A 24,190-nucleotide genomic window follows, 5' to 3' on the forward strand; every position below is an offset into this window, starting at 1 on the left:
CAGCATCATAAACTGTGACTCAATTTTCCAGAGGGCCTTCAAACATATGCCCAGTATGTTTTTTTAATTCACTCAATTTGTGAACATTTGGCAAGGCCAGAATTTATTGCCCATCTGTAATTGTCCTAGAGAAAGTGCTGGTGCGCCAGCTTCTTGAATATAACTCATAGAACTGTACAGCACAGTACAGGCCCTGCGGCCCACGATGTTGTGCCGAACTAGTCTGAAACCAAGACCAAATCAACCTACTCCCAATCATTCTAGTGTACTCCATATGCCTATCCAATAAATGCTTAAAAGTTCCTGAAATGTCCGACTCCACTACCATAGCTGAGAATGTGTTCCACGCCCCAACCACTTTCTGAGTAAAGAACCTACCTCTGAAGTACTGAGCCATTTAAGAGTCAACTACATTGTTGTGGTCTGGATTCACATTATGATCAAACCAGGTAAGGACGTCAGATTTCCTTTCCTAAAGTACAATAATGAAGCGGATGTGTTTTTACGACAACCTGAGTTTCATCAGCTGTCACTGCTGATTTTATTTACTTGAAGAATATAGATTCCTCAGCTGCCATGTTGGGATTAGAACTCATGTCTCTGGATCATTAGTCTGGACCTTTAGATTATTAGTCCAGTAACACCAGAGGCAGGAAGTTGTTTAATGCAAATCAGGGCCCTATGGAGGTTGTCTGACTCCAATTACTGTTTTCATGCGCACCCAACTAGTGTATGCACTGTAACGCTATGTCTAATTGTTTAAATTTAGAGTACCCAATTCATTTTTTTCCAATTAAGGGGCAATTTAGCGTGGCCAATCCACCTAGCCTGCACATCTTTGAGTTGTGGAGGCGAGACCGAGACAGACACGGGGAGAATGTGCAAACTCCACATGGACAGTGACCCAGAGCTGGGATCGAACCTGGGACCTCGGCGCCGTGAGACTGCAGGGCTAATCCACTGTGCCACCATACGGCCCGCTATGTCCAATTGTGAAAAGTGTTGGGTAGTTCAGCCAGCTGGAGACCACTCCAAAACATAATCTGGGGAATTTTTAGAACAGAATTTGAGAGACCCAGAGAAACAGGATTTGGAGCCCTACGATCATCCAAAAAGCTAGCTGATTTTTAGCCTTCCAAATGTGGCAAAGTGTAGTGGAGGGTGCACTCAGTTCCAGCAGCTTGCTGGTGGAATTCAAATGAGCCTCAAACTCAGTTGGGTTGCCTGAAACACTGCACTGAAGAGTGAAAAATAAACAGGCAGACTGAGGTGGAGTAAGTCTACATCTGACAAAATCAAGGAAGAGATAACATTACTAGACCAAAATGATCTTTCTCATTTCTTATTAAAACATTATGCATCAGCCTACATTAAGGACAGCAACAGTAGTATTTCAATCAGTTATACAAACCAGGGCTGCAGGCATTTTGACGCTTGAAGTGAGCATTTTTTTCATGATAGCAACAGCTATTGAAATGAGAAATAATACTCCCAGCGCTGATCCCATTATGGCGAGATACATTTTGGTTTGTAGCACTACAAGAAATAAAATATTTATGCCTGCAGTTATTGACATAACAATATCAATGCTATTGATTGAAGACCATAATCAAGTAGAAGTCACAATGGGTAAAATTATAACTTGGTTAAATGGAATGAATCATTGGCAATTCAAATCCCGCCAAAACTCTTGAGAATAAAGTCCTGCTTCTTGGAACCAATGTAAAACTTAAAGTTGCTCACAAAAAAAAATGACCAAATGTTTTTGGATCAATTTTCTGGAATAACACTGCACCTCATCAATTGCTTTTGATGAAGGGAACATTGTAAATTTGTAAACTCCAGTCACTGGCATGTGAACCATCATGTTGGGCTTCTTAGGAAATGCTGACCTCAGGGGCGGCACGTGGGACAGTGGTTAGCACTGCTGCCTCATGGCACTGATTACCTGGGTTTGATCCCGGCCCCGGGTCACTGTCCATGTGGAGTTCGCATATTCTCCGTGTGTCTGCGTGGGTCTCATCCCCACAACCCAAAGATGTGCAGGGTAGGTGGCTTGGCCGTGCTAAATTGCCCCTTAATAATTGGGGGAAAAAAATGAATTGGATACTTTAAACTTATTTTTAAAAAATTTTAAAAAAGGAAATGTTGACCCAAGAACTTCAGAAAACCTCTTACAGCTCCCAAAATGGGCACCGAAGAGCAATCTTTCATGTTCAAAAACATGTAGTTGCACTGAAAATGTAGGTCTACCACTAAAGCTGTAGACATATCCAAAAGTCACTTACATGTCTGGAAAGAGGAACAGAAATAAATACATGAAAGGCTGAAAGGAAATACAAATACTGAACGGAACAGGATTGATTTTCCTAGTTGTAGCCCTTAAATAGGGTGCGCTTTCCAAGGGCCTGTGCAGACTCGATAGACCGAATTGCCTCTTTCTGCACTGTAAATTCTATGATTCATGGAAATGTTGGCTTTTAAAAAATAAATTTAGAGTACCCAATTATCTTTTCCAATTAAGTGGCAATTTGCGTGGGCAATCCACCTACCCTGCACATCTTTGGGTTGTGGGGGCGAAACCCACGCAAACACGGGGAGAATGTGCAAACTCCACACGGACATTGACCCAGAGCCGGGATCCAACCTGGGACCTCAGCGCCGTGAGGCAGCAGGGCTAACCCACTGCGCCACCATGCTGCCCTGAAATGTTGGCATTTTGACACTTGGTTTATTTTTTGCTATTTTGTAATTTGCAATGAACATGAGCATGAAAAATTTTCAGTTCTAAAGTATGGGACTATTCTTCAAGTGTGCGGAAACCCTTTCCAGTTTATTACTTTGAGAGTTAACTTCTCTCCCCTCCCACCCTCTGAATTTCTTCAAGGAAGTTAATACTCGTAGGAGCCCAAAAAACATACCTTCTTGCTTCAAACGGAAACAATACGGCTTAGAAAAATCACTGGATTTCTTTAAACTCTTATTTATGGATCGAGCGGCTATGCAATTATTATTGCCACGCAATTCACTTTTTCGAATTTCCAATGAATTGCCAATTACGTTTTGTTTGATTGGTCTCTACCAAAGGGAAGAAAAGACAGTGAATGTACATTTGGGTTATCCTTCATTTTGCTATTTGAATTCCACATTGAACAGATGCTTAACATTACTGACAGTCCCACTTTTCCACTGGTGTAAAGATCATTAAATCAACTTCTGAATAGTGAATTCTGATAAGCAATGCACTACCTCCATCGTCTATAACTGAATTCGAAATTTGGTATTAAATTGGTATTAAGTATTTTGTTTCAAGAACAATACAGAGTGCCACAAATGGAAAGTATAGAGTTGAACTCCCATTTTCTAGTTATCAAATTTCTGAACTTGGCAGTGTCCAAAAATGCTCAACACAGGTTTGGAACTTTTCCAAAGAAACGATGAGACAGGGAGGAGCAAGAGAAAAAAGCAACAGATCCGAGTCATCCTGGGCATTTCTTTGTCTGCTGGCTTAGAACTTGACTGCCAGGAACATGGGAGTAGGTGCCTCACTTACTCCCTCAATCAGGGAAAAGTGCACTGAGCAGAAACAAACTAAAATATCAACAGTAAACAAAAATCATTTCAATGTAGAAGACTAAATACTGGAGATTTTATATACAATTATAAAGTGCTTGCACTGCAGGAAGGGACCAATCAGCCCAACTGGTCTTTGTTCATGTTCCACTTGAACCTCCATCGCTTCTTATCTATGCCAACAAGCGTAACTTTGTTTCTTTCTCTCTCATGTGCTTATCTAGCCCCCTCTTAAATGTGCCAGTGCTATTCACCTCAGCTACTGCTGAAGGTAGCAAGCTCCACTATGTGTAAAGAAGATTTGCCTGAATCCCCTTTTATAGTTATTATAATGGCTGTCTTATCACTTGTCAGGTGAAGTATCTACTTTCTATCCATCACCTGGGCTGTGCTGACCCTTCACTTTGGGGAGATTGAGCCCAAAGGAGGAAAATACTCTCACCAAAATCGGCCTCAAATGACCATGCTGCTAAAACACAATAGCAACAACCAACAATATATTAAAATACTATACACAGAGCTCATGCTGATTAAAAATCAAATAAATAATTCAGAGTCACAATAAAAACCTGTCAGGATTCAAGTTTCACAAAGGGTAAAATTCAGGAATGCCATATATTTCAGTGTTGTAACAGCAATTCTCCATTAAATTGCAATAAAAGTCTGGATGACGAGCTGCTCTGTTGCTACTACTGCTTTATTTTAAGATGTTACTCAGTTCAATAAAGTAGTACATACCTTGATGTGTTCATCCTCATCCCAGATTTCCACTTCATAGGTCAGTGTTTCCAGCAGACATGCTTTGAGCAACATTTCTTTGCAGTGCCTTAGTTTAATTTGAAGATTCACCGTTATAGATTCTTCCACTAAAGCTACGCTCATCTGAGGTGCACCAAGTTCCACTTAAAGAAAGAGGTTTTGTAATTTAAGTTGTATTTTAATATAACACAGCAAGTAACATTGCACAATAGATACATCTTATTTTCAGATTATTGAAAAATTATCAAATACGATTAAAATCACTTTAAATACCGGGGCGGCACGGTGGTGCAGTGGTTAGCACAGCTGCATCACAGCGCTGAGTTCTCAGGTTCGATCCCAGTGGAGTTTGAACATTCTCCCCATGTCTGCATGGGTTTCACCCCCACAACCCAAAGGTGTGCAGATAGGTGGATTGGCCATGCTAAAAAATTGCCCCTTAATTGGAAAAAAGAATTGGGTACTCTAAATTAAAAAAACACACTTTACATAGAACGGGTTAATTACAATTCAATTTCAGGAAGAATTAGCTGTATACTGGAGAGAGTTGTCATCTATCCAGTTTTTGATTGGTCTAACCAGGTTATTTTTTTAAGGAAGTGAGCAAAGTACCAAAAGTCTTTTTTTAAGTGATCAATTTCCTATTTTCTCTGTCTCTCAAAATTGAGACAGGAGTCATTTTGGCATATCAATAGCCCTCCCATTTTAAAAAAGAGACAAGTTCTAGAAATCTAGAAGCGCATATTTATTTTTGAAAAATACATTAATGATGCTCATACATATCTAAAAAGAAAATCTAACTAAAATATTCTAGATAGGGTCCCGTTGACAATCAGATTTATGTGTTTCAAAGAAAGAATTACAAGGAGGAAATGTATCTTCCTTGGCATGGTAATAATCCTGTCAATAGGATTCCACGTGAAGGTATGCTGCAGAACTAACTATTTACACCCCAAAGGTTCAGGATAAGACCACTAAAATAAATGTAAATTTACTAGTTAATGTTTACATAGCAAATTGATTAAATTTTCCAGTTTGTGGATAATAAATGCTGTACCATCATAGAAGGGAGTAAACTCATTAGACAGATTCCAAACAACTGGAGATTCAGGTAAAATGTTTCCCACTCTGGCTTTATATGGGCTGTAACAATTTTTAATTGTGCATGTAACATCACAGTCTTCTTCCGATGGAAACGCGCAATTAGTAGTTTGAAGCCAAACATCCTCGGGCCTGAAAGATGAATAGAAATAACAGTTTGGACATGAAATGCTTTGATTTTTTTTGCTATGCCGTATTAAAATCACTAAATGTACATTCATCATTTATTTATTACACACACCAAAATTTAAACATCACATCATTTAAGTTTTAAAATTACTGTAGATTTGATAAAAGATACAAAATAAATACAGCAAAGTTCACAAAACAATCAGTACTGCTTGGTCCAAGGGGAAAAAAAACCCTCAAAGTAACAGAAGCACAATTAAAAGTAGGTAAATAAAGGTCAGTCCTCTCAATATTTGAAATAAACCAAACACTATCATTGTATACGATTTAGAGTGGAGGGACACTTTTTTGATCTGCTAAATTCTTTATCTTAGCTGTTGTTCAGGGTGAGAAGCAACAAAGCCTTTCCTCCAGGCCATTCTTTTTTTAAGAAAATATTTTTATTCAATATTTTCAACATTTTAACACAAACCGTATCTGACGCCCCACCCCCTCATTACCCCATGGCAGCAACCAGGTCCCCAAAGTGCAAAATGAACCCCCCACTCTGGTGGAACCCCTCATCTGTCCCTCTCAGAGCAACTTTGACCTTTTCCAAGGTCAAAAACAGGAATTGAACCGTGCTACTGGCCTGCCTTGGTCTGCTTTAAAAGCCAGCAATTTACAGTGTGCTAAACCAGCCTCGGGCGTCCTTTGCTTATAAAAGATGAATGTATAAAGCAAAAGACACCTACTGACATTCTCTTCCACTGTCTTCGCTAAAATTAGTGGAGACTTGAAGACAGACCATCTAGTGGTCAGTCAAAAATGGTACAGTTGAAACAAAAACCAACCCATTCCTTTGGTACAGGAAGCAGCTTATAGCCCAGGGCTCCTGAGAGCAGAAAATAAGAGGGTAAACATAATCAAAATTTATGAGAGTGTAAAGACCCCTGCAGCCAGACAGGTACAGCTCCTCTGTCTGCTGGCACTGACTCCCAACATGGTAGAAGGCAACATTCCTCAAAACAAAAGCATGGAAAAGTACAGAATACCATCAATCAATCTTGCAGGCTCATGATACAAATTTAGTATTTCCAAATCCAAAACAGAACTGCCGACCAACAGACAACAAAGAATAATGGACCACTTCAGTATGATTATCTGCAGGCAACCATTCTGTTCCTTTCCAATTACCATGACTTTTTGTGCATCCCGAGTTCCTTTTATCCCACCATTCCTGGCTAAGCCTTCACCCACCTAGATAGCAACTCTGGAGTTCCCTCCTTAACGCTTTTCCCTCCTCTTTTAATATCATCATTAATTTTAGGGGCAACACGGTGGTGCATTGGTTGGCATTGCTGCCTCATGGTGCTGAGGACCTCGGTTCGATCCCGGCCCTGTGTCACTGTCCATCTGGAGTTTTCACATTCTTCCAGTGTCTGCATGGGTCTCACCCCCACAACCCAAAAAGATGTGCAGGGTACGTGGATTGGTCACGCTAAATTGCCCCTTAATTTGAAAAAAAAGAATTGGGCACTTTAAATTTATTTTTAAAAATCATTAATTTTTATTCTTTTGTCCAAGCCTTTGGTCTCCTAGTCTTATACCTCTATCTGTGGTTCAGTGCCAAATTTTGTTTGAAGCTCCTGACAACATTTTTATTATGTTAACAGTGTTAAGTGCAAGCTGTTTTTGTGTACGAGGCTCAACAAAACCTCAGAAACAAAGAACATGCTGCCCAAGTCCATAAAATGACTATGTTCCCACTAACACACAACTCCGACAAGAAACTTTAATATCATTATGTCCTCCAGAATTACCACACAAGTGGTTGGGAACAGTTGGCATGGTGCACTGTTTGAAGCTATAGGTTTCTGTGATGACGGGGTGATGGTAGGAAATTTAATCAAAGATGCAGTGGGCAATTTAGGAGTTAACAGCCTGAGGGTAAAACTGCTAGTACCGAGTCAGAGGTATACGCCCACACCTGGCCTAAGTTACATTGTCCCATTCAGATTTAAACTTAACGGGAATAAACAGGATACCCCTGTTCAGCCGGGGTGATTCACTCACATTGTCCCATTCAGATTTAAACTTAACGGGAATAAACAGGATACCCCTGTTCAGCCGGGATGATTCACTCAAAATCCATTGTCCTCCAGGACACTGTGGTCTGATCAGCCATTAGCCAATTACAGAGTCTGATGGCCACTTTTGTTTGTAAATTGGAGGTTAGTTGCATATTCATAGCATGGCCCTGTTCTTTTGTGTAAAAGTGAATGGATAATCAAAAGTCCAGGTTTTTTATGTTTCCATGAATTTCCAAACCACAGATGTCAGCCAGTATCAGAATGTTCATGACAAGTAGAAACAATTTACAAAAGGTAATTTAATTCTACAATTACTTTATTTCCACTTTGTACAAGGATTCAGGAGGATGGTCTACTGGAGGTGCCCATGTCAAAAACATGCTGAAATTCTTTGAGCTCAGGGCCAGCTTTTGCGAAGACATCGACACATTACCTGAGAAAAGATGAAAAAAAAGAACAATAAGGGAAAATTAATATGAGCACCACATATACTAATTAATCAGTTTAGGAAAATAAATATTTCCAGACTACATATATGATCTTCAAATAAGAGGAAAGTATTAGAATGGGCTTTTATTTGTGAGTCAGTGAACCCTGAAATGGTAGCACAGTTGCTTCACAGCGCCAGGGTCTCAGATTCGATTCCCACTTGGGTCACTGTTTGTCCAGAGAATGCAGGTTCTCCCCGTGTCTGCATGGGTTTCCTCCGGGTGCTCTGGTTTCCTCCGACAAGTACTGAAAGCCGTGCTGTTAGGTGAATTGAACATTCTGAATTCTCCCTCAGTGTACCTGAACAGGCGCTGAAGTATGGCGACTAGGGGCTTTCCACAGTCACCTCATTGCAGTGTTAATGGGCTGGTTTAGCACAGGGTTATAGGGGCTGTTTAGCACAGGGCTAAATAGCTGGCTTTTAAAGCACACCAAGGCAGGCCAGCAGCGCGGTTCAATTCCCGTACCAACCTCCCCGGATAGGCGCCGGAATGTAGCGACTAGGGGCTTTTCACAGTAACTTCATTTGAAGCCTACTTGTGACAATAAGCGATTTTCATTTCATTTCAATAATGTAAGCCTACTTGTGACAATAACAAAGATTATTATTAAAGAGGGTAAGCAACCCATTATATATTGAAGAAAAACCTTGAAATGAGCAGTTTGATGAATACTTGCAAGAGAAGTCACTATAGTTGAAATAGTCGTAAGTACCAACATACTTTAGAAGCTCAGTCAACATCTGGGAGACACTTGCTCAGAACAGACCTATTTGGAGGAACCTTCTGATTGAAGAGACACAATTCTTCGAGGACACATGACGGCAAAAGAAAGCCCAGAAAAGGTGCCCGAGAACGGAAGACCAGTGATCTAAAGTCCATGGACCGATCCCTCCTCCTGGAAACACCTGCCAAGTGTGTGGTCGACGATGCGGCTCTCAGATCGGACTAATCAGCCATACAAGAACAGAACCCATAGAACGCATGACCAGTAACACGGAGTTTCTTAGGTGGACAATTATACCGTTAGTGAGTGATCGCCGAAGAAGATGATAGAATTTAGATGCTGTTTGCGTATTTAGATGCTGTTTGTGACTCAGAAAGAAATCATCTAATTCATAAAAAGCTCGGTACATGTTAAGTGAAGTGCAGATAGCTAGCTTGAAAAAGTGTCCATGGCTACTGTACAATAGATGAACAAAAAGTGAGACAGGAAAAGGGGCATGCAATAACATGACCATCAGCAAAACTGTTGAATCGAAGGAGAAAAAGAAAATAATTCAGATGGCTCCCACTAAGACCACACGGTTAAGGTTGCACAGTGGTTAGCACTGTTGCTTCATTCACAGTGCCAGGGTCTCAGGTTTGATTCCCGCTTGGGTCACCTGTGCAGAGTCTGCATGGGTTTCCTCCCACAAGTCCCGAAAGACATGCTATTAGGTAATTTGGACATTCTGAATTCTCCCTGTGTACCCGAACAGGTGCCAAAGTGGGGCGACTCGGGGATTTACACAGTAACTTCATTGCAGTGTTAATGTAAGCCTACTTGTGACAATAACAAAATTATTACAATTATTTAAAAACAGAAGTTTGATACTGTTGCTTAAATAAGGTATTTATGAAACCCACAAATGCAAGAAGCTGTTTCATATGCATGACATTCATGACAAGGGTTCCATGATGGGCAAAGTGATTGGGTGGAAATTGCACTGGCATTGTAAAGTTTTTTTTCTCAGGTTTTCATTCAAAAGCACAAAACCTGCCATGAGCTAGGGCAATTGAGCAGCGTTTTAGAATGTGATTTTAATTTTAAATTTAACTTAGAGCAGTTTGAATAATAGTTGAAAATGAGTTTCACAAAACATAAGCATTTTACATCAGTATCTCATCCATTAACAGTGAGCAACCCAATTTTAAATTTCCGAATATGACTTTTTAAAAAACAAAACCATTTGTTAGTTATGCTTGTGTACTGTAGTTAGCATGTTTGACAATCAAAAAGCTTTAAATCTGCTTTATTGTACTTAAGACTAAGAGAACCAGCTTGATTTATGGAGTTTCCTCGAAGACCTGCAATTAACAGAAACAGATGATGAATTTACTTTGGGATGTGACCTGCTTTGTGAGTGGATAGGGTTCGATCATGGTGGTTTTTTTAAAACGAGCACAAAACTTTGTTGAAACAAAGTTGTGATCAATGTAGTGTGTGCTTTAAATCCACAAATTTCTGCGCTCAATTACCAATTTTGGGTGACTTGCACTATAAAAATGTACACAACTGAGAGAAAATTCTGACTTTATCACATTGGGCTTTGCAGATATTTTTACGCACCAATTGATTAGTATCTGGGGTGTGCTACCTGAAATTATGGATTCATAGTTTACAGCAGAGGAGGCGTTCAGCCCATTGTGTCCACACCATTCAACAAAGATCAGACTACACCAATCCTGGCACATTAGGACAGTGATTAGCACCGTTGCTTCCAGCTCCAGGGTCCCAGGTTAAATTCCCGACTTGGGTCACTGTCTGTGTGGAGTGTGCATGTTTTCCCAGTGTCTGCGTGAGTTTCTTCCGGGTGCTCCAGTTTCCTCCCACAAGTCCCAAAAGATGTGCTGTTTGGCAATTTGGACATTCTGAATTCTCCTTTTGCGTACCCGAACAGGTGACGTAATGTGGCAACTAGGGATTTTTCACAGTAACTTCACTGCAGTGTTAATGTAAGCCTATTTGTGACAATAAAGATTATAAAAAAAGATACCTGCACAATGCCTCAGCCATTTCCTCATTTCTCATTATTAAACCCCCTTATCATCCTCTAAAGGACCAATGTTTACCGTAGCTTCTCTTTTTTGTTTTATATATTTGTAGAAATGTTTGCTATCTGTTTTTATATTGAGCTAGTTTACTCTCAAATCTATCCTACTTTTCTTTATAGCTTTTTTCGTGGCATTCTTTTGACCGTTAAAGATTTCTCAATCCTCCAGTTCCCCCCTAATCTTTGCCACTTTGTTTGCCTTTTCTTTCAATTTGATATCCTCCTTTATTCCCTTAGGTATCCATGGCTGATTATCCTTTTCCCTGCAGTCCTTCCTTTTCACTGGTATATACTTTTTCTGAACACTGAAAAATCTCTTTGAAAGTCCTCCACTATTCCTCAATTGTCCCACCACAAAGTATTTACTCCCAATACACCCGAGCCAACTCCTCCCTCATTCCATTGTAGGTTCCTTTGTTTAGGCATAAGACACTGGTATTTGACTTTACCTTCTCACACTCCATCTGTATTTTAAATTCAACCATACTATGATCGCTCCTTCCGAGGGAATCCCTAACTATGAGATAATTTAATTATTCCTGTCACATTACATAGGACCAGGTCTAGGATAGCTTGCTCATCTGTTCGAGGAAACTACTGCAGATACATTCTATGAACTCCTCCTCAAGGCTGCCCTGGCCGACCTGGTTTGATAAATCGGCATGTAGATTAAAATCCCCCATGATAATTGCCGTGCCATTTTTACATGCATCAGTTATATCTTTGTTTATGGGCAGCACGGTGGCCTAGTGGTTAGCACAACCGCCTCACGGCGCTGAGGTCCCAGGTTCGATCCCGGCTCTGGGTCACTGTCCGTGTGGAGTTTGCAAATTCTCCCCGTGTATGCGTGGGTTTCGCCCCCACAACCCAAAAATGTGCAGAGTAGGTGGATTGGCCATGCTAAATTGCCCCTTAATTGGAAAAAATAATTGGGTAATCTAAATTAAAAAAAAAAAAAATCTTTGTTTATTGCCTGTCCCACCGTGATATTATTTGGTGGCCTATACATTATGCCTATCAATGATCTTTTCTTCTTACTGTTTCTAATTTCCACCCAAAAGGATTCAACCTTTTTCTCCGTAGAACCCATATCAACTCTCACTACCGTCCTAATGTCATCCTGAAATGTCAGAGCTGTACCACCTCCCTTACCTTCATGTCTGTCCTTCCAAATAGTCTGGTATCCCTGGATATTTAACTCCCAGTCGTGACCATCCTGCAACCATGTCTCTATAATGGCCACTAAATCAAACTCATTTGCGATGATTTGTGCCATCAACTGGGGGCAGCATGGTAGCACAGTGGTTAGCACAGTTGCTTCAAAGCTCCAGGTTCGATTCCCAGCTTGGGTTAATGTCTATGCGGAGTCTGCACGTTCTCCCAGTGTCTGCGTGGGTTTCCTCCCACAGTCCAAAGATGTGCAGGTCAGGTGGATTGGCCATGCTAAATTGCCCTTAGTGTCCAAAAAGGTTAGGTGGAGTACTGGGTTACGGGGATATGGTGTGGGATTAAGTGGGGTGCTCTTTCCAAGGACTGGCGCAGACATGATGGGCCAAATGACCTCCTACTGCACTGTAAATTCTATAACTCATTTATCCTGTTTTGAATGCTATGATCATTCAGGTAGTTTTGATACCTTCTTTTTGAAACCTAACATCTTCATTAATAACCTCTCCTGAGTTCTTCCCTTTATCTTTTTTCATAACTTCCATGTAGTTGAACCCACCTGCCCACGTGCTAACCTGCTGCTTTGCTTTCTATTAACCATTTTATTTCCCGTAGTGTTACCCTTCCCCCATTTGCTAGTTTAAAGTCTTTGAGACTAACCTATTTATCCTTTTCGCTAGAACACTGGTCCCAGATTGGTTCAGATGGAGACCATCCCAACAGTACAGATCCTTCTTGTTCCAATACTGATACCAATGCCCCATGAAATGAAACCCCTCCTTCCCCAATCACTCCTTGAGCCACGTGTTTACTGTCCCTTGACATCCAGGGTTCACTGGTCTTGGTCCCATCCTTTGTCTTTATGGGAACACATTTTCCTTGTACACCTCGCTATTTCTTCCATGAAGGCCTCTCACTACTCTGGCAGTTTTATCTGCAAGTAGCTGCTCCGAGTCCACTTGTGCATATTGCATCTTAGCAAAATTAGACATTTCAGTTACAAGCTTTTATTCCTGGCCCATGCTTATCCTTTTCCACAACTATCTGAAATCCAACAGAATTATGGTCACTATCTCTAAAATGTCACCCACTAATATGCTTTCCTCCTGCATCGGCTCGTTATTGAATATTAGGTCCAAAATTTCCCCCTTCCCTTGTTGAGTTTTCTGGCTAAAAATGTTCTCCAGGATGCAATTTAAACATTTTGCTCCCTCCCCATCCTGCACACTAAACCTATCCCAGTTAATATCCCCAACTATCACTACCTTAATATTGCTACACATTTCTGAAATTTGATCATCTATCTCTCCCTGAATAATGTTTGGCAGCCTATTGCACACACCCAACCGGGTGGTTGCCGCTTGTGTTTTTGTACTTCTACCCGGATGGGCTCCTTTGATGATCCTTCCAGCACATCATCCTCTTCGATGGTATCATTCATTCCTTGATCAGTATTTCAAACTCTCTTCTTCAATAATCTTTATTGTCAAAAATAGGCTTACATTAACACTGCAATGAAGTTACTGTGAAAAGCCCCCAGTCGGCACATTCCGGCATCTGTTCGGGTACACAGAGGGAGAATTCAGAACGTCCAAATTACCTAACAGCACGACTTTTGGGACTTGTGGGAGGAAACCCCCGCAGACACGGGATCCACAGCCATCCAAAGCGCCATGTATCTTCGGGAACTCGCCGTGGCGGCTGCCGACTCAGTCCAGCGTCGCCACATTGGGGGGGGGGGGGGGGGGGGGGCCTCCTGGGCGCGAGCCGGCCAAAGGGCCGACTATTTCGCGGGCTGGGTCTGCTAGCGGCTGCCATGCGCACATGCAGCCACAGACCGGTAATTCTCCAGGGCGTATTGGCAGATAGACAGGCACTCCGTGGCATACTGGCAGATAGAGACAGGTGCTCTATGCTGCCGTCCTGCTAGCCTCCAGCAGAACAGGGAAATCGGTGGCCGTTTTGCACCAATTTTCCCGTTCCCACATAGCCTCAGAATCAGAGAATCCAGTTCCTCATCTCTGGGATCAATCTAGTGAACATCCTCTGAACTGCCTCTTTTAAATTCAGAGTGCCCAATTCATTTTTTTCAATTAAGGGGCAATTTAGCTTGGCCAATCCACCTACCCTGCACATCTTTTAGTTCTGGGGAGAAACCCACACAAAAATGGGGAGAATGTGCAAACTGCCCGTGGACAGTGACCCAGAGCTGGGATCGAACCTGGGATCTCAGCGACACGAGGCAGCAGTGCTAACCACTGCACGATCTGCCCTCTAAACTGCCTCTAATGCAACTACATCCCTTCTCAAATAAGGGGAAGAAAACAGTGCACAGTACTTCAGGTTTGGTCTCACAAATGCCTTGTACAGTTGCAGCAACACTTTCCTACTTTTATACTCTATCGCTTTAGCAATAAAGGCCAAAACTCCATTTGCTTTCCTCATTACTGCTGTATCTGTGTGTTAGTTTTCTGAGATTCATGCACGAGGACACCCAAATCGCTCTGCACTGAAGTATTCTGAAGTTTCTTTCCATTTAGATAGTAAGTTGCCTTTCTATTTTTCCGACCAAATGAATAACCTCACACTTATCCACGTTCAACACCAACTGCCACATTTTGGCCCTCTCATCTAACCTATCTATATCCATTTGTAAATTTCTTATTTCCTCATTGTAATTTATTATCCCACCTATTTTAGTGCAATCTGCAAATTTGGCTACAATACCTTCTATTCCTACAACAAAGTCATTAATATATATTATAAATAGTTGGGGCCCCGAGGACCAAGCCCTGTGGCACCCCACTAGTTACATTTTGCCAATCTGAAACAGACCCATTTATCCCAACTCTGTCTTCCGTCAGTCAATCAGACTTAGAATCATAGAATCACTACAGTGCACAAGGCCATTCAGTCCATCAAGTCTGCGTCAACCCTTTGAATCACTACAGTGCAGAAGGCCATTCAGTCCATCAAGTCTGCACCGACCCTTTTAAAAGAGTATCTTACCTAGAACCATGCCCTCACCCATCCTCGTAACCCCACCTAACCTTTTCTTCTATCCAAGATAATAAATTACCCCTAATCCCATGTGATCTTACCTCGGTTATTAACCTTTGTGTGGCACCTTATCAAATGTCTTATGGAAGTCCATTCCCGACTTGGCTTTTTTACATTTGCTAGCAAATTAGCCAAACACGACCTACCTTTCATAAAACCATACTGACTCTGAAGGATTGCGTTTTAACTTTCTAAATGTTGTGTTATTACTTCCTTAATACTGGATTCTAACAATTTTGCAATGACAGATGTTAAACTAACTGGTCTACTGTTTCCTACTTTCTTCCCTCCCTTCCTGAACAATTGCATTTTACCAATACACTGGAATCCTTCCTGCATCCAGTGATTTTTGGAATATTAAACCAATGGATCCAGTAACTCCGTTGCCAATCACTTTAAGACTCATGGATGTATGCTATCAGGTCCTGGGGACGAGTCTGTCTTCAATCTCAGTAGCATTAGTGCTTTTTCCCTATTGATGATGATTGTTCGAAGTTCCTCCCTTTCTGGGCCTCTGCATTACCTCTTACTATTGGAATGGTATTAGTGACCTCCACCCTGAAAACTGAAGCAAAATATCAATTTAGCTTCTCGGCCATATTGGTGTTCCCCACTATTAACTCCCCAGTCTCATCCGCCAAGAAAAAAACCCGCCAAGGGAAAACATTCACTTTAGCTACTGTCTTCCTTTCTTTAAATTAAAAACTATATATATTTTGTTAAAGAGTTCATAGATAACACACATAATCTAAACTACAACACAACTCTGAAAATAGTCTTTGTTGTGCTAGCACAGATTAAAGAAAAAGAAAAAACAGCTACACCCAACACCCCATATAACCCCCTCGTCCCGCAACCAAACCCTACCGTCCCCCCCCCCCCCCCCCCCCACACACAGCTGATGGTAATTAACTCTTTGAAGTAGGAGATAAATGGTGTACTTGACCATTTCCAGGTATAAAAGCTCCATAAGGTCACCCAACCCTGTCCGCAGCCCCAGCTCGTTGAATACACTGAAAATGGGAATCGGACAAGGCTCCAGATTGATGTTAAGAACGACTGACATGGTGCTAAAGGAGGAGACCCAAAAGCTGACTCATCTTTGAACACGACCAGAATATGTGGATATAATTGGTGGGCCCATGAGAGCACTGTTCACACTGCCCTTCACTTCAGCAAAAACCCCACTCATCCTAGTTTTGGTTAGATGAGCTTGGTGTATCACTGAGTTGGATCAGGCGGAGTTGTGAGCAAGTGGAGGTAGAATTTACCCTACAAAAGGGCTTCATTCCACAGATCCTCTTCTAGGATGGGTCCCAACTCCTCCTCCCATTTTGCCTTCACCTGGTCAAGCAGTGCAGATTCTGATGAGATGGTCCGCTCATGATATTTGAGATTTTCCCCCATCCCTCGCCAATGGTAAGATTTTCTCCAGAAAGAGGGCTGTGATGCCACGGGGAAAGCTGGGCAAATGCCACTAACTAAGTCGCACAATTGAAAGTATTGGAACAAGTATGGTCCTGATAGTTGGAATTTTGTTGAAAACTCCTCCCATTTGGCAAACCGTCCCTCCATTAAATAGGCATTCTAGCCACTTCCCACACCTTGAAATTCGAATCTAAACCAGTTGGCACACAAGGTATCCGATTCCCGATACCACCCCAACACCTTCTGCACATTGACCGCCAAGTAATACATGAGGAAATTGGGTAGTGCCAAGCCCCAGACTGCCAGTTCCTCTGGAGGTACATCCTGTGAAATCTTGGTACCTTACTCACCCATATGAATTCACTAGCCTGTTCACCTTCGCAAAGAACAATTGATCGTCTACTCTACCACCAAGGAAAACGGGAGGCTACCCCAGCTCTTCAAATCGGATCCCACCCTATCCCAACAGATTTGTGAAATTTAATTTATGGAGCCTAGGTGCCACTTGGATACCCGAATACCGGAAGCTACCTCTGGTATACCCGTATACCCCGTGAAGGGTATACCCACAGATTGGCTCCCCTCCCCAGGGCATTAACCAGAAAATATTCACTCTTCCACGTGTTTAATTTATAACCCGAGAAGGAGCCAAACCTCTTCAGCAGCTTCATAATCACATCTATAGAGGAGACTGGATATGTGACATATAACAGCAGGTCATCAGCATATAGAGACACTATGCCCCCCCTCGCCACAATATATCCACCTCCGTCCCCTGGAAGAGCTCAGTGCTATCGCCCGGGGTTCTATCGCCAAAGAAAAAAGGAGCAACGGCAATGGGCACCCCATGTAGTAGGAAGTATCCCGAGCTTGTCACATTAGTGCAAACACTAGCAATAGGGCTGGCTAAACAGCTGGCTTGTAATGCAGAACAAGACCAGCAGCGCGGGTTCAATTCCCGTACTGGCCTCTCCGAACAGGCGCCGGAATGTGGCGACTAGGGGCTTTTCACAGTAACTTCATTGAAGCCTACTTGTGACAATAAGCGATTATTATTATTAGTGGCCCTGTGCAGAAGCCACTCCCATGAAATGAACTTTTGCCAGAATTCAAATGTCCCAAGCACCTCAATGAGGTACTTCTATTCCACCCCGTCGAATGCTTTCACAGATACAATCACTTTGGCTCAGAGGTCAACGGTGGCGAGAGTACAATTAAAACCAGCAATGTATTAGCCAACAATTGCCGCCCCTTCACAAATCCTGTCTGGTCTACTGTAACTGTATGCAGGACACATGGCCAGGACCTTAGTCAATACATTGGCATCCACATTCAGCAGCAAAATGAGCCTGTAAGAACCACAGTCTGCAGGGTCCTTATCTTTCTTTAAAGATGAGGGAGATGGAGGTCTGTGAAACTGTATCAGGCAGGGAACGTTGAACATAGCTACTATTAATGTCACCAGCTGGTCTGAAGATTTTTTTGTAAAACGGGATACCCATCAGGTTCTGTAGCCTTACCTGTCTGCATCAACCCAAACGCCTTCAGCAACTCCTCTGAGCCTATCGGAGTTTCCAACCCCTCTCTACTCTTCCCCTCTACTTTTGGGAAAGGCGTGCAGTCTAGAAACCTCACTGTGTCCGATACCCCCTCTGGAGGCTCTGACCTACAATGATCGCTAGAGAAAGCCTGAAATGCTGCACTGACTTCCCTTGGTGCAGTCAGTAAGCTGCCTCTTGAGTTCCTGACGTGTACAATCTCCCGGGAGGCCGTCTGCAGCCTCAGTTGGTGCACCAACAGACAGCCTACCTTCTCTCCATGTTCATACACTACATCCCTTGCGCATCGCAGCGGTCTCACTGCCTTGCCAATGGATACCAAGTCGAACTGCAGTTTGAGCTGCTCCCTAGTTGTAAGCAACTCCGGGGTAGGATCCTCCTAGTAGTGATGATGTGTTTCCAGGGTCGCCCTCACCAAACGCTGCCATTTCACCCTCACTGCCATGTCTAACTGTGCTTTATACAAGATTACGTCTCCTTTTATCACCGGCTTAAGTGCCTCCCATAACTTGGAAGGACAGACCGCTCCATTCCTGTTAAACCCAATGTAATCTTCAATGGCCACAGCTATATGTTCACAGAATCCCTTCTCCACCAATAGTGCCACATCTAATCTCGATCATTTCCGCTGGATGGGATCTGTCTCCAGCTCAAGGTCCACAAAATGTGGAGCACAGTCAGAGATTCCTCTCGACAGGTTCTCCACTTTTCTGACTTCGGGAGCAGGGACTTACCCAACAAAAAATAATCTATCCCCAAGTAGACCTTGTGCACGTGTGAAAAAAAAACAAGAATTCCCGATCGTGTGGGTGCAGGAATCTCCACAGGTCCGCTCACCCCCTCTATTCCATGAAGGCCTGAAGCACCTTCACCATCCCCGAGAGAGCCAGAGATTTCGGAATAGACGTCTCCCCCTCCCCAAAAGGCCAACCGGCAGTTATCCCAATCAGATAAAGAGACCAGCAAACCCTTAATAAATGCCACATCGTCCCAGTTAGGGACATATACATTTACTACAACTACCAAAGTACCTGCCAAGGGCCCACTTACTATCACATACCTACCACTGGAGTCCGCCACAACTCTGTGGTCGATAGGGTCACTCACTTATTAATCAAAATTGCTGCACCTCGGGCTCTGCCGTCAAAGCCCGAGTGGAACACGTGCCCTACACCCCCCCCCCCAAGAATCTGGTCTAATCTCTCACCTGCAAGTGGGTCTCCTGGAAAAACACATCAGCTTTTAAGTTATTTAGATTGGAAAAACGTCTTGATCTCTTCACTGGGCCACCCAATCCCCTTACGTTCCAGGTGACCAGCTGAATTGGAGGTTTCCCACACCCCTTCCTTCCAGAATCAGCCATTTCCACCATCATGGACAAACAATTAATTGTTAAGAAAAAACACAAAGAATGTTCTTGATCAACCACCAGGCGGCTAACCGCCCCCATTCTCCCCCAAATCTCCAAACTAGAACCAGACCCATTACTTCAGCACTTTCTCCTCCCTACCTTCGCCAACCCCGACATGAAGCAAGCCAAACCAGATCAAATGCTTTTCTGGCTGTAGCTCCTCCCCCACCTCACTCTCGTTCACCAGCATCATACACTGCTAGTGAGGTAGCTCTCAGCAGGACAATGAAAAGATTATCATCATAGAATTTACAGTGCAGAAGGAGGCCATTCGGCCCATTGAGTCTGCACCGGTTCCTGGAAAGAGCACCCTACCCAAGGTTAACACCTCCACCCTATCCCCATAACCCAGTAACCCCACCCAACACTAAGGGCAATTTTGGACACTAAGGGCAATTTATCATGGCCAATCCACCTAACCTGCACCTCTTTGGACGGTGGGAGGAAACCGGAGCACCCGGAGGAAACCCATGCACACACAGGGAGGATGCGCAGACTCTGCACAGACAGTGACCCAAGCCACAATCGAACCTGGGACCCTGGAGCTGTGAAGTAATTGTACTTTCCACAATGCTACCATGCTGCCCCTAAATGACAACAGCAGTGCCCATCACAAGAATCAACTATTCCTCAAAAGGAAAATGGACCCATAAACTATACATGAGACCGTACTCATGAGAATACCTCATGGCATGATACATTGGCGAGACCACGCAGCCTCTGCGACAGCGGATGGACAGACATCGCACATTATTCTCTTCCAGTCGGGGAACACTTCAGCAGTCGAGGGCATTCAGCTTCTGATCTTCAGGTAAGCGTTCTCCAAGGCGGCCTTTGGAACTCGCGACAACACAGAATCGCCGAGCAGAAAATGATAGCCATGTTCCGCACGCATGAGTATGGCCTCAACCGGGACCTTGGATTCACGTTGCATTACATTCCCCCCCCCCTCCAAAACCATCTGGCCCGGGCTTGAGAAATCCTACCAACTGTCCTGGCTTGAGACATAGAAACATAGAACGATACAGCGCAGTACAGGCCCTTCGGCCCTCGATGTTGCACCGACATGGAAAAAATCTAAAGGCCATCTAACCTACACTATGCCCTTATCATCCATATGCTTATCCAATAAATTTTTAAATGCCCTCAATGTTGGCGTGTTCACTACTGTTGCAGGTAGGGCATTCCACGGCCTCACCACTCTTTGCGTAAAACCCACCTCTGACCTCTGTCCTATATCTATTACCCCTCAATTTAAGGCTATGTCCCCTCGTGCTAGCCACCTCCATCCGCGGGAGAAGGCTCTCGCTGTCCACCCTATCTAACCCTCTGATCATTTTGTATGCCTCTATTAAGTCACCTCTTAACCTTCTTCTCTCTAACGAAACAACCTCAAGTCCATCAGCCTTTCCTCATAAGATTTTCCCTCCATACCAGGCAACAACCTGGTAAATCTCCTCTGCACCCGTTCCAAAGCTTCCACGTCCTTCCTATAATGAGGCGACCAGAACTGTACGCAATACTCCAAATGCGGCCGTACTAGAGTTTGTACAACTGCAACATGACCTCATGGCTCCGGAACTCAATCCCTCTACCAATAAAGGCCAACACACCATAGCCTTCTTCACAACCCTATCAACCTGGGTGGCAACTTTCAGGGATCTATGTACATGGACACCGAGATCCCTCTGCTCATCCACACTACCAAGAATTTACCATTAGCCAAATATTCCGCATTTCTGTTATTCTTTCCAAAGTGAATCACCTCACACTTCTCCACATTAAACTCCATTTGCCACCTCTTAGCCCAGCTCTGCAGCTTATCTATGTCCCTCTGTAACCTGCAACATCCTTCCGCACTGTCTACAACTCCACCGACTTTAGTGTCGTCTGCAAATTTACTCACCCATCCTTCTGCGCCCTCCTCTAGGTCATTTATAAAAATGACAAACAGCAACGGCCCCAGAACAGATCCTTGTGGTACGCCACTCGTAACTGAACTCCATTCTGAACATTTCCCATCAACTACCACTCTCTGTCTTCTTTCAACTAGCCAATTTCTGATCCACATCTCTAAATCACCCTCAATCCCCAGCCTCCGTATTTCTGCAATAGCCGACCGTGGGGGAACCTTATCAAACGCTTTACTGAAATCCATATACACCACATCAACTGCTCTACCCTCGTCTACCTGTTCAGTCACCTTCTCAAAGAACTCGATAAGGTTTGTGAGGCATGACCTACCCTTCACAAAACCATGCTGACTGTCCCTAATCATATTATTCCTATCTCGATGATTATAAATCGTATCTTTTATAATCTTCTCCAAGACTTTACCCACCACAGACGTTAGGCTCACCGGCCTATAGTAATATATAATTCACACCTCTTTAACCTGTGATTATCCCTCTCTCCAGTCACACCATCTAAACCAGCAAAGACTTAATTACCTGCAAAGAATCACATTCAAAGTATTATCTTGCATCATTGAATTTGTCTATATATGTTGTTGTGGAACCCACCTCTTCATTCACCTGAGGAAGGAGCTGCACTCCAAAAGCTAATGATTTAAAACAAACCTGTTGAACTTTAACCTGGTACTGTAAGACTTTTTACGGTGCGCACCCCAGTCCAACTCTGACATCTCCACATCATGGCTACCATTTTCCAAGGCTAAAAAACAGTTTGCAAGCGAGATGCGCTTGTGAGATCTCCTCCCCATTGTGAAGACAGAGTCGGCTTTGGTTAACGGTAATTGGATAAGAACCCAAAGAAAAAATAAATTGCAGGGCTACAGGGGATGGGATGAAGTGAGTTGCCCCTGCAGGGAGCTGACACAGACAGGAAGGGCCAAGTGCCACCTTTCTGTGCTGTAACCATTCTATACGATTCACTTCAACCACTCCGAGTTCCACATTGTCGACATTACTGGGTAAAGGAAGATTTTTTTTCTAAATTCCCAATTTTCTGGACTCCTACATTGATGGCCCTTATTTCTTTGTTCTTTCTTCCCCACAAGTTGAAAACACTTTATGAAAAGTTTTCATAATTTAAAAACCTCTATTCTGTTACGTCCCCGAGGTTTCTTTTATGAACAGAGTACTAGGCCGTTCAGACTCGCCTAACAGCTTTAACCCCACAGTCCGTGTCTCCACTTTCTCTCTGTGAAGCCTCTCCACTGCCGCCATATCCGCCCTAAAATCTGAAACCTTAAGACAGAACAAGGAAATAACCATCGCCCGGATTTGGCAATTTTGGAACCGTGAAACCAGGGACTGGTCGTAAAACCGTTACTGTACCGAACACATGAATGATGACAACGTAAGCCAGTCCGTGGCGCCCGGGCGCGGCCATACTCCTCTCAGCGGATCATCCCGGCTCAGGCGCCGCCACCATGATGGGCCGCCAGCGACCTCGCGCACGGCCCCTGCCGCTCATTGGCAGTTAACCTTTTCCGGGGCCGGTCATCGTTACCAAGCAACTGAGGCGTAGCAACCGAGCGCGGGAGGAGAGGCCTGGGCGAGTTCTCAGCCACCATCACCTGTACGTCTGTGAGGGGTCGGAAAACAACCTTCTGTAAGTCTGGTGGGGACGGAAACAATCCTATGCAAGCTTGTGACGGGGGCGGCAAACAACACCCTGTAATTTGTGGAGGGAGGGGACGGAAACAACCCTATGCAAGTCTGTGACGGGGACGGAAAACAATCCGATGCAAGTCTCTGACGGGCAGAAGACAATTCCCTGTCAGTCTGGTGGAGACAGAAAACAACACCCTGTATGTTTGTGGCATTGACGGAAAACAACCCAATGCAAGTCTGACGGGGGTGGAAAACAATCCTTATTATGTTTTTTAAATGAAGGTGCTTTCGCTGGACGTGAACTTTTAAAATTAGCAGTCTTACAACACCAGATTAAAGTCCAACAGGTTTGTTTCGAATCACTAGCTTTCGGAGTGCAGCTTCTTCCTCAGGTGAATGACACATCATAGCTTCTAAAATTTGTGTATTCAGTTTTAAAGTGATGGTCTGGGCTGGAGTCAGACTGATTGTTGTGGTTGCCGCTGTCTGATTTCTCTTTAAGGATTTAAAAAAAATTACACCCTGAGTTCACATTAGATTAACCATGATTAGTCGTAAGGGGATAAGGGGTTGTGGGGAGAAGGCAGGAGAATGGGGATGAGAAAATATCAGCCATGATTGAATGGCGGAGCAGACTCGATGGGTTGAGTGGCCTAATTATGCTCCTGTGTCTTATGGTTTTATGATCCCATGAGGAACATAGGGACAGGTGTGGGCCATTCAGTCCCTCAAGTCTGCTCCACCATTTGATGGCTTATCTGTTTCTCAATCCCATTATTCTGCCTTCTCCATGTAACCGCTGATCCCTCATTAATCAAGAACCTATCTATCTCTGTCTTACAGACATTCAGTGACTTTGGCTCCACAGCCTTGTGTGACAATGAGTTCCACAGATTCGCCACCCTATGGCTGAAGAAATTCCTCCTCACCTCAGTTTTAAAGCATTGTCCCTTCAGTTTCAGGTTCTAGTCCCTCCTATGAGTGGAAACATAGGGAGCGATTCAGTGGCCACAGACCAATGAATAGCGGGAGAGGCCAAAAACGAGATC

At 43.5% G+C, this 24,190-nt stretch overlaps 1 protein-coding gene across 1 annotated transcript in view; it reads right to left on the bottom strand.

Moving 5' to 3' along the window:
- The window catches only part of LOC119964916 (interferon lambda receptor 1-like), a 28,544-nt gene extending 5,262 nt beyond the window's left edge, over positions 1 to 23,282 (bottom strand). The window contains exons 1-6 of the mRNA XM_038795066.1: positions 22,863 to 23,282; positions 7,950 to 8,067; positions 5,390 to 5,565; positions 4,312 to 4,475; positions 2,922 to 3,078; positions 1,412 to 1,536 (exon numbers count right to left, since the gene is read on the bottom strand). Of these exons, the coding sequence (XP_038650994.1) occupies positions 1,412 to 1,536; positions 2,922 to 3,078; positions 4,312 to 4,475; positions 5,390 to 5,565; positions 7,950 to 8,067; positions 22,863 to 22,917 (795 nt within the window). The 5' untranslated portion in view covers positions 22,918 to 23,282. The remainder of the gene's footprint in view (positions 1 to 1,411; positions 1,537 to 2,921; positions 3,079 to 4,311; positions 4,476 to 5,389; positions 5,566 to 7,949; positions 8,068 to 22,862) is intronic.
- Positions 23,283 to 24,190: the final 908 nt, after the last annotated feature.

This window comes from Scyliorhinus canicula, chromosome 1, assembly GCF_902713615.1.
Source record: "Scyliorhinus canicula chromosome 1, sScyCan1.1, whole genome shotgun sequence".
NCBI lineage: Eukaryota > Metazoa > Chordata > Chondrichthyes > Carcharhiniformes > Scyliorhinidae > Scyliorhinus > Scyliorhinus canicula.